This window comes from Physeter macrocephalus, chromosome 6 (genome assembly GCF_002837175.3).
Source record: "Physeter macrocephalus isolate SW-GA chromosome 6, ASM283717v5, whole genome shotgun sequence".
Taxonomy (NCBI): Eukaryota; Metazoa; Chordata; class Mammalia; order Artiodactyla; family Physeteridae; genus Physeter; species Physeter macrocephalus.
Window position 1 is genome coordinate 33,471,529 of NC_041219.1, and position 11,933 is coordinate 33,483,461.

Below are 11,933 nucleotides of genomic sequence, written 5' to 3' on the forward strand. Positions count from 1 at the left end.
TTTTTTTGCGGTACGCGGGCCTCTCACCGCTGTGGTCTCTCCCGTTGCGGAGCGCAGGCTCCGGACGCGCAGGCTCAGCGGCCATGGCTCACGGGCCTAGACACTCCGCGGCATGTGGGATCTTCCCAGACCGGGGCATGAACCCGCGTCCCCTGCATCGGCAGGCGGACTCCCAACCACTGCGCCACCAGGGAAGCCCCTAAAATATTTTTAGAGTGAGCTAGAATCTCCCAGTTTTATAAAATGAAATCACCTAATCATATTCTCATTGTCTGGAAAAAGATTTTTCTAATGAATGGCTTTAAAATAATAATTTTATTATTATTTTCATACTGGAAATAGTTTAGCATGGATCCTGTGAGTTTCTACCTAAAGTTAAATCTTATCGTAATTCAAAGCATAACTTATGCTGTGGCAATCACCAATACAGAAGTAGTTTGTAAACTACTTGGTATTGTCAGACATACCAAAAAGAAATCTTCTGTTTTACAAATGGAATTATGAAAGTTGTCAGTTGATTTTTTTGGTTTTGTTTTGTTTTCAGGCATCACTTACACTTGAAGAAAAACAAAAATTGGCAAAAGAACAGGAGCAGGCACAGAAGTTGAAAAGCCAGCAACCTCTTAAACCCCAGGTGCACACACCTGTTGCTCCAGTCAAGCAGGTCAGAGTTCATTTCTTTTGCATAATTCAAGCATACTACACTTTTTTTTTCCACATCTTTATTGGAGTATAAATGCTTTACAATGTTGTGTTAGTTTCTGCTGTATAACAAAGTAAATCAGCTATATGTATACATATATCCCCATATCCCCTCCCTCTTGAGCCTCCCTCCCACCCTCCCTTATCCCATCCCTCTAGGTTGTCACAAAGCACTGAGCTGATCTCCCTGTGCTATGCAGCAGCTTCCCAGTAGCCATCCATTTTACATTTGGTAGTGAGTATACATCAGTGCTACTCTCTCACTTTCATCCCAGCTTCCCCCTGCTGCAAGTCTGTTCTCTACGTCTGCATCTTTATTCCTGCCCTGCCACTAGTTTCATCAGTACCACTTTTTAAAATTCCATATATAAGGCATACTACTCTTAAGAAGTAAGGTAGTATAGAACTTAGTCTACCTACTAGTGTTTTATAAAAATGTATTTCAGAAAATACTTTCTGAAGTATTTCTGAAGAAAATGTGTAATTGCTAAGAAGTATGGGCATCAAGAATTTTCCAACAACTCCTCAATAGCATACCTAATATATAATGTTTTGTAATAGTGCTTGTTACCAACAAAGAGGAAGCTAGATTAATGGGAGGGTTCTTAAAAAATATTAGGTCTATGGTACTAATTCAACGCTGCTCACTTTGAAATGACCAGGAATATTATATTAATGCATTTATGTATTTTTGAGCAAAAAATTATTTTCAATTTTTAGCTTTTTTGTTATAGTCATGTTTGTGACTTGATTTAGGAATACTTACCTATACGTCCTGACCAGTATTTATTTCCTGCTATGGTCCAGGCAGTGTTCTAGTCGCTGGTGTTAGAGCAGTGATTAAGGTCTCTGCTGATAGAAAGTTTACACTATTACTGATTTCAGAAATTACTTTATCTTAAAAGCTTTCTTGAAATTATTTTTGTTGTTGTTGTTGTTGCCTCTTAATCATTAAATTTCTTCCTCTGGGAAAAATCTTTGTGGGCCAATAGGCAAAAATAAAGTATTTTGTAGGTACTTAGATTAGAGAAAATAAATTTCCACAAAATTTTGATGAAATTCAAAATACAAAAATAATAGAGTATCCTTGTCTGTAATACAGATCTAATGAGAAAAATGCAATTCTGTTTTTTGGTGGAGGTGCAGCAGAGGAGACAACATTTCATTTAATTGGAGTTCAGAGTTGTGTTCCCTGTCATCAGATTGAGTGCAAATGTTCATCCTTAAAAAGCCTTACAAAAATATGTGGCAGGCTGGATTTGGCCTGTGAGCTGTGGTTTGCTGTCTTAGTGTAGACTATTGAGCTTAATTTTAACTTGTCCTTTATAATAAAATTTATCAAATGTTTACTAATTTTAAAGTAATTTGGAATTCTTGGAGATAAAGTAATTTCCTCATATTTTTCAGACTAAGGACCTGACAGACACACTGATGGATAATATGTCATCTTTGACCAGTCTTTCTGTTAGTACCCCTAAAATTTCTGCTTCAAGTACCTTTACTTCTGTTCCTTCCACGGGCCTTGGTATGATGTTTTCTACACCAATTGATAATACAAAGAGAAATTTAACAAACGGCCTAAATGCCAACATGGGCTTTCAGACTTCAGGATTCAACATGCCAGTTAATACAAACCAGAACTTCTTCAGCAGTCCAAGCGCACCTGGAGTGGCCAAGATGACATTGGGAACACCTTCCACTTTGCCAAATTTCAGTGCTGTGAGTGTTCCTCCTGCTGGTACGAAGCTGACTCAGCAAAGACCCACAGATATGTCTGCTCTTAATAATCTCTTTGGCCCTCAGAAACCCAAAGTTAGCATGAACCAATTATCACAACAGAAACCAAATCAGTGGCTTAATCAGTTTGTGCCTGCTCAAGGGTCTCCAGGTGTGGGCAGTTCGGTAATGGGAGCACAGATGCACATGATAGGACAGTCTGCCTTTGGTGTGCAGACGAATCCTTTCTTTAACCCGCAGAACTTTGCACAGCCGCCACCTACTATGACCAGTAGCAGTTCAGCTAGCAGTGACTTAAAAGATCTTTTTGGGTGAGGTGTCATGCTCCTGTTTTTGAAGGATTACTTCAGTTTTAATCATGGGTAAGCTGATTTACATCTATATAATTGGCTTGGAGGAAGTACTTCTGTGGGAAAGTGAATGGTCCTGTGACAGAAAAAAACCTGTTGTCATGCCAGCATAGTAGTTGTATGAACTCTTTAACAGTTGAGGTTTTTAAAGCCTTGAGGATTTTTTTCCTCTTACCAACTCCTCTTCAGGTTTTTAAAAGATCCAACCCATATCAATCTCAACGAGAAAAAAAGACACCTGAGTATCTTGAATAGCAGAATTTTTAAATCAAATGTTTATTTTGGCTTGTAAATCTTGGTGTTATTTAAAAAATTGAGTTGATGGTAATTGCAAGTTTCATCTGTTAACTACTACATGGTACACAGTCTGCCTTCACAAGTCATTAGTCTTCATTTTTACTATGTGAAAAATCTTGATGCTGTATTGATTTGTTTGCATTTAGTGTGACTGAGTGAGAAAATGATAAGCCTAACGAAAAGGATCGGGTCATTTGCTTTTCCAATCTTATTACTTCTCAGATGAACTAATGTTTAGTGCAAAAGACTGAGCAAATACTGCAGAATTTAACTTAACCTTGATTTCATTGGTTCAAACTAAGGCATTATTAACTATCATAAATGCAAACTAATCATTGTAAATTATATTTTAGCATGGTCTGCCTCAAATAGTAATGTATTTTTTGCATTTACTTGGATATGTTTAGAATCACTTTTGTTCCTACTGTATCACAGACAGAAGAGGTATGTACTGATTTGTACAGATATTTGACAAAGCCCTCTGATGTGCTTTCCCTGACTACTGCCTCCATATTTCATTTTGAATTCAAACTTCTGAGGTTGTAGCACATATGAATTGCATTTTCAGAAGGAGATTTGTAAGAATTAAACTATATTTAATGAGTATACTTTTGAGATTTCTGCTGTATTGTTTCAAATGTAATAAACTTTACTTCTCTAAAAATGAGCACTTGTATCTTCTGGCTACTAACAGATTAATTTTCAGCTTGATACGTTATGATAATGTCTGACTTTGTCAGTTACTGCATCTGAAGTTTAAATCTTCTCTAGGAATTTCAGGACCCTTTGTTCGAACATTTTTATGCCCATAATTAGCCATTTTTAGGAAAGAAAGAATAAATTCTTCGAACAGGAAACATGCTTTCTTTTTCAAGGCCTTTCTCTGATATTTTTCTTTGATTTGCTGATTAGTCAACCATAGAATCTATGCTATAGATGTCATTTGTATTTCGTTAAATTATATTCCATCATTATGTTATAACTTTAAACTGATCTTTCAGAGAACTATAAATCTATTATAATTGCAGCCATAGAGTTTGTGGTTTTTAATTATCTGAAACCAGCAATCATTTAAAATAAGTCATATGAAGTTTAGAGTGCTGACACTACATTTATTCATTGAAAAAATATGTATACACACACTGAACATACAGTACTTGATTATAAAATGTAATTTGATAATATTGCTGGCAGCATTCAGTAAGAGGGTATGTTAAAAAATAAAAAGTCAGCTTAACATCTGGTTTCTGTATGAGCTGTATTTTTTACATGGTTTTAGGAAAAGAACTGATAGGAATGCTAAAGAAACTTTTCCAAGAATTGAAAAACACTAGGAAGAGCAGATGTTTTTGGCAAATACATTCATACCTGGACCTGATTATTTGTCTTGTTCGTAACACAATATCTATCTTGAGAAAAGTTTACATAAGGAATAAAACTGCTTAACATTGAAGAATTTTTCTTCGTAACAATTCAGTAGTCACTGTTCATTAGGAAATTGCTTTTTATTTTGTAAAGTAACTTTGTCAGTGTAGAACTTCTAATTAGAAGAAAAACTTAATAGAACAATTTATATAATTTGAACTTCTAAATATAAAAATAGATTATTTGAAAAAATATATGTGATTCTTAGGTAATTTTCACATCTTGAAATTTGTTCATTCATTGAGGTAACAATGCTACATTGTTAGAAGATTTTCTACACTTTTTTCTTACTTTCTTGAAGGTATTTTGTTTAAATCATTTCTATCACTCGAACTGTTACCATTGCCTTTTTCTGTTGTGAAACTGCCTCTAAAAAATAGTGCTATTTTTAGGCTTGTATTTCTATGTGAACAAAATTTTCAAAGTACTAGATAGATCACCTTAAAATTATTGTAGATATTGACAGCATTTTAAGTCCCTTGTGCTTAGAGTAGAAAGTTGGTAGGTTAAAAAGCACCTGTAGACAAAAATTAAAAGAAAGATTCCCTTTTATTTGAATTGGTTCTTTATTCTCCTAATGCTAAAGTGTGTGATATATTTAGAGGATGCATAAAAAGAAATGGAAATAGACTATGTACTTGGCTGGGGTTTGTTTTGTTTTTATTTTGGAACGCTTATAACCCTCTTTTCACCTGAATAAGTTAAGGAAATAGGTTTTTGTTATTGTTTTTTAACCTGTAAAATACCTCACATGGTTGCTTTTACATATTAAAGGAAAAGGTATATGTGAAAGTACCTGATAGCAAGCACAGAGTATGCACCAAATAAATTTCGGCTTTGATGAAACTTTCCACATTAAGTTGTGATTTCATGCTTTGTTATTTACTGGTCTTGAAATAATTTTAGAACAAAACAAATCTGTAAGAATTCAAACTGTATAGGATTTTAAGAGATTATGTTGCTGGCTTTCAAACTATAACTGTGACACTCAGTAAGAAATATATCTTACATTACAAACCCAGTATATGAAATTTATACCTGAAACAAAAGTTTCAGAAAATCTTTGATACATATAGTATACTCTGTATTTTTTATTATATCCTATTAATTTAAAAAAAAACTGGTTAAAATCCCTAACAAGATTTCATGATATAGTTTGAGTAAAACTGAAATAATTCAACACCACGCAGATGCAGAAACAGAGGGTCAGAGATTTACATACCCTAACCCAAGAAAGTTAGAGCCAGGAATAGAAGCTAGATTTTTTTTTTTTTCTGATCTGCAATCCCATGCTTTCTACCATTATATCCTTTATTGTATGAATTCTGGAGTTGTTTTTGTCAAAATGGTTTAATATAGGGGCTTCCCTGGTGGCGCAGTGGTTGAGAGTCCGCCTGCCGATGCAGGGGACACGGGTTCGTGCCCTGGTCCGGGAAGATCCCACATGCCGCGGAGCGGCTGGGCTCGTGAGCCATGGCCGCTGAGCCTGCGCATCCGGAACCTGTGCTCCGCAACGGGAGAGGTCACAACAGTGAGAGGCCCGCGTAATGCAAAAAAAAAAAAAAAGTTTAATATTGTAAGTATTATGTGTTCAGTACTTATTTGGTACCATAAATATATTTACATTGTAAAAATTGGCATTGAAGAGGAAGAGGGAGATGATAGAACAGAAATGTTCGTGGTCAAAATCAGCCTCTGGGCTGCTTCTCTGAATTGTGGATGAGATGGTTGGGGGAGCCAGGTTAGCAGTGCTTGCAGTACCCAGACATGTAGTAGAATTAAAGCATATAACCTTGAGGAGGGGGTGGCATAGTGGAAAAAGCCATTTCACCAAAATGGAGCTCGTTAGATGTTAGAAACTTCTATCCAAAGCAGCCAAGTTGCTCTAGCCACTCAGAGAGGATTTAACTACCTGGAGTGCAGAACACATATGTAATTAAAAATTTCCTAGTAACCACATTAAAAAGTAAAAATGGATGAAATTAATTGTAATAATATATTTTGTTTAACTTAATAGAGCCAAAATATCTTTTGAACATGAACTGATACAAAATTTAATGATATATTTTATGTTCTTTTTTGTGCTTAGTCTTGAGATCCAGTGTATATTTTACACTTAGGACATATCAGTTCAGGCTAGTCACATTTTGAGTACTTGATAGCCACCTGTGGCCAGTAGCTCCTGTGTTAGATATGTAGGTATATATGGAAGGTCAGAAGCCGAAAGAGTGAACTCTGGCAGTTATCAGTTTACTGTCTCCCAGCTCCAAATCCATCCTTCTCTGCCCTGCTTTGTTATACTCGAGCTGGACCCTGTAAACACGTCTCCCTTGCCAGCTTGGCAGAATGTTAGGCTTCGTCGGTAGAGGGTCCTGAAGTGGCACTGCAAAGCAATAGCATCAAGAAGTCACTTCTGGATTCGGTTCTCCATTTTTATTCACTGCAGGAGCCCGGCAGCCCCAGCAGAGGACCCCAGCTGTGCCTCAGTCATACTCTCCCACTTGGGAGCAGCTCCAGTGGCCTGCTTTCAGCCACTCCCTCAAGCAGCTGTCTCCCACTCTGGCCTTCTGACAAATGTCTTCACCACTGGTGGCTGAATGTACCTGTGGAAACCACGCCTTCGTCAAACAAGGCGCTCAGCTTGAGGGGTTGGAGTGGGGAAGAGAGCCTCTCCTAGTCTTTAGTTCCTTAATTTTCTTTTTACTTTCTCCTAGCCTAGAGGTAGTAGCTGCCTTTTTTTTTTTTTACAACTGCTACTTCTGAACTCCTTAGAGTCCTTTTTCATGCCTTTTAAAGGCATAAAAGGACTAGTAACTTCTACTAGTTGACAATTACTTCATTAAAATTTCCCTGTTCAAATGTCTGGTTTTGTCTCCTAACCTTACCTTCACTGATAAGACTCCTCAGTCTATTAAGCCATTTAAAAATGGGGCCAATATGAAATAAGTCAGACAAAGAAAGACAAATACAAGTATGATTTCACTTTTATGTGGAACCTGAAAAACAAACGAAAAAAGAAAACAAAACACAGAGAACAGATTGGTGGTTATCAGAGGGGAAGTGGATTGGGGTAGCTGGGCAAAATGGGTGAAGGTGGTCAATTGTAATGTGACACATATTAACTAGGTTTAGTATTGTAATTATTTTTTAGTGCATACAATAATCGAATTATTAAGTTTTACACCTGAAACTGATACGTTATAAACCGATTTTACTTCAGTAAAAAATAAAAAGTTGTCAAAAAAAAAAATGGGGCCATAGGATGCCTATATGTGCTGCTAACAAAAGCTATAGGGAATTGTATATATGTAGCCTATATTAAAACTTTCCTTTCTAAAAGTTCTTTTGAAATGTGCCTTGAGTGGAAATATGATTTAGCTACCTATACCTATTTGAGCAGTTCCAATTTTCATCTTTTTTTTTTTCCTGTATTTTGGATATATGTTCTTTTTGTGGTGGCCTAGGTTGCTAGGAAACCCAGTGTTTGGCTTTCATATGAGAATGAGACTCTAATGTCCAAGTTTGCATGTAGGAATCAGCATACATGCAGGTCCCTTCCGAGTCCCTGCCAGTCTTTGTAAATGCAATGATCAAACAAAAGTCAAATATGGGGCTTGTCCACGGGCGCATTAGGAGCATAGAGTGCATGGACTTTGGAGCCAGATAAAGTTGGGGTTTGGGGGGGGCATATTATTTTTGAAATTTCAGGCTAAAATTATAGCATTTATACTCTATGGAGTTGCGATCGGTTGCTTTACACATTTGTTCAGTTGGAACAGATCCAAAATAGTTTTTAAGAAAATCTTGTCTCTAACAGTGGGTGCTCTTAAGATCACTTTTGTGGAGAGATGGAAAGGCCTCTCTCACTGAGGTGGTATCCTCCTTAGACTGCTCCTGTGTCAGAAGGGGATGGCATCTTTATCCCCAGCTCCAGTGATCATACAGACCTGCCTCTAATCAGCAATGTTATCTGTACCCGGATACTTGTCAAAGAACAACATTTAACTCTCTATTGCCCAACGTTCAAAATCTCATTTTTGAGAAAGTTTTATGGAGGAGGCCAAAAATTGAGTAATCCATCCATTTCTTTAGAAATTCTGAATGAAATTAAACCCACTGTGGAGACCTTTGTGCCTGGGTTGCATTGTTTTGGCCACACATCTATTTCTGTTACTGCACTTAGCTTTGGACTGTATTATGAAACATATTCATGCCAAGGATGATGCTGTTTCACTCTAACATAAAATAGTTTCTTTGAGGACCCACAGGAGAAACTGCAGGTTTCAGATCAGGAGTAAATGTGCTTCTAAGCAACTAGTTTGCCCTTATCTTTTAAAGTCTGAATAATGGAGCAAATCACATATTAACAGCTTGGAGGTTCAGGCAAATTTGCAGTCCACCTGTAGCAAATATATAGGACATTAATAGTATGCATTGTTCAGTACTTCTGGCTTTATCTGATTTTTAAAATTCTTATTTCTCCTTTGCTCTGATTTCCATTAAAAAATAAGTTTTGTATTATGTTCTTAGAAATTCTCATTTTGGAACAAGGTAAAGTGTAAATAAGTATATGGAATGAATAAGTTTAAATCTTGTCTCTTTCACCAACTGACCAGAATAAGTTCTCTCAGCTGTAAGGATCACGTCTTACAGACTCATTAGGATTAAATGAAACAAACGTGTGTGAAGCACTTGACAAGCCTCCTGACATACTGTAAGTACTCGATAGATAGCCTCACCTTGCTTATGATGGACATAGGCCTCTAAAATAATATCCACTTGAATGAAGAGCAGATACCTCACCTAGCATTATTTGAATATGTTTATTCTTTTTTTTTTTTTTTGTTATATGGTACGCGGGCCTCTCACCGTTGTGGCCTCTCCCGTTGCGGAGCACAGGCTCCGGACGCGCAGGCTCAGCGGCCATGGCTCACGGGCTCAGCCGCTCCGCGGCATGTGGGATCTTCCCGGACCGGGGCATGAACCCATGTGCCGTGCGTCGGTGCCGTGCATCGGCAGGCGGACTCTTAACCACTGCGCCACCAGGTAAGCACAGAATACGTTTATTCTTCAAAAAACAAGCCCAAAATAGGTTATAGGCTATGAGATTCTTGGGACACAAATAGTAATGAGATGTAGGCCATGTCATTAAGGAATTTGCACTGTGGTTATAAAAGGTAGCTGAGTAAGCTGACAATTACAGGACAGTGTGGTATATGCTGTGATAAATCTTAACATAGGAGGGATGGCCAACCTAGGCTAGGGTAGTGGGGAAGACTTCTTTAGAGGAGATGGGCCCTGAGCTCAACCTTGCAGGAAACCTTTTAAAAATTGTTTTGATGCTATCAAATGATTACTTAGGAATTACATTTTCCCAAATTAAGCTGGACACATTGGGGAGAGGATTAGGGTAGGTAACTCCCAAGGTCCTTTTGAATTCTGAGATTACATGAAAATTGCTTGAATTAAGGAAAGCCTGGTCAAATGAGTTGATGACCAGGAAAAGTGGAATTAATGTTGGCTGAGTAAACCAGGGATGACACCAACACAAGGAATAAAATAAGTGAGGAATATTGTTATTTTTTAAGTAATAATTTATGCTTCGTTGAACATTTCAGAAATTTAAGAATCCACACGTGTGAGTTTAATAAACCTACTTTAAAACAGTGGCTGGGGGATTCCCTGGCAGACCAGTGGTTAGGACTCCGCGCTTTCACTGCCAGGGTTCGGGTTCAATCCATGGTCAGGGAACAAAGATCCCGAAAACATAAAATAAAAACATAAAACAGTGGCTGACTTCTGGGGGGAAAAATGTCTGGCATAAATAAATTTAGTCTATAAACCACCAGAAGATGTCACTATCTCCCAAGTAATAGTCCATTACATTAGCTCCTTTTCATGTACATTTTTGAACACTGACAGACTGTGACAGATTGATGTCTGGCTTGTAATACTGAGTCTATGAGAAGGATAGGACCTCACAGGAAATACTTGTCGAAGGTGTGTAGGTTTGTTCCATCTTGATTCTTGATGCCCTAGATATATGTGAACCCTGTTCTCTACTTCATGTGTTGAAATTATCTGGACACTCTGGATTTCATTTGTGCTTTCAAGAAAAATTAAGGTGGTGAAAAATCCTCCAAAATATGCTCTCTGATCTTGACTTTCTCTCACATTTTCAGGTTTCTTTATTATCACCCAACTGCATTTATTAAATTATCAGATTTTCTGTGTTCTATCTTGGATACAATCTAAGATATCCTTGAATCTTTTCATTTTTTATTTTTAAGTCAACTTTCATGGTGTGTAAAGCAAAACTGGAACATATTTCCACACTGTAATAATACTGGATGAAATGAGCCAGTGGTTCCCCAGTTACTCAGAAGTAAGGATTTCAGACTGTCTGAGCCAATATATACCAATATATAACAGGAAGTAACACGTTAAAGAAAAATAAATTATCTTTATAGCAAGAAAACAGGCTCAAAAATTGATCATCAAGTGTCTTGTGCTGGGGGCTGTGGGAGTGGGACTCTCCAAGATAAAAGGTTAATAACTTGTTAAAGGCAGCCAGTGACAGCCAGCAGATGAGTAGATGGGTATGATTTCTGCTTCAGTTCTGCTCCCAACCTCAAAAGAACTAAATACATCACTTGTCTTCTCCATGCCTGTTGGTTTCAACAGTAAAGTGGAATAGTCTGCCCAACCTCGTTCTCTAGGTAGTCATAACCTCAAAGGAGCAGTGAAGAATGAAAAAGTGTTTCATAAATATAAGGAATTCATGTAAATTCTTCTATGAAAAATACAAAATACTCAAATTATTCCATGCTGTGTAAAGACATCCTATATTTCCACATTTTGATTGTTTGACTTTATTTAAAGTTTTCATTAAGAGGGGAAATGTGGGAAATGTTTTTCATTGGGAAAAATTTTAATTTTCATTAATTGGGAAAAATATTTAAGCAGTTACATTGATGAACTGAAAATAGAACTTGATATGTTTCTAGGGTGTCCACGTAGGCAGCCTTATGTTTGCAAAGAATTATAGAGACATTTATTTAATAATGGTATAAAATTATGTTCCTATAACTTAGGAACATAGAGCCAAATTAATTGAATTCCAATACCAAGCTCACAGTGAGCTGAAATGTAATGGGACTAACTGCTTTATTGTGGGCTGGAAACAGTGCTGTATAATGAAGTGAGCATTTGTAATTAATTGGTTTAAATCCTGGCTCCACCAAAAAACTATGTAACTTTGTAACTATGTAACCAAAAACTATGTGACTATTTAACTTTTTGAGTTCGAACCTCATTTTCCTAATATGTAAAATGGAGATAATATCTGTTTGGTCATTCTACTTTGTCATTTCTAGTTTTTCATTCTCCTTTGTGAGTATGAAATGAGATCAGGAAACTCAA

The 11,933-nt window shown here is 36.9% G+C and overlaps 1 protein-coding gene across 2 annotated transcripts in view; it reads left to right on the forward strand.

Annotated features, from left to right (window-relative positions):
• SCYL2 (SCY1 like pseudokinase 2) overlaps positions 1-5,353 on the forward strand; it is a 58,281-nt gene extending 52,928 nt beyond the window's left edge. For both annotated transcript variants that reach the window (XM_055085258.1, XM_007103361.4), the window contains 2 exons: positions 545-664; positions 2,110-5,353. In XM_055085258.1, coding sequence (XP_054941233.1) covers positions 545-664; positions 2,110-2,754 — 765 coding nt within the window. In that variant the 3' untranslated portion in view covers positions 2,755-5,353. The remainder of the gene's footprint in view (positions 1-544; positions 665-2,109) is intronic.
• The last annotated feature ends 6,580 nt before the right edge of the window (positions 5,354-11,933 follow it).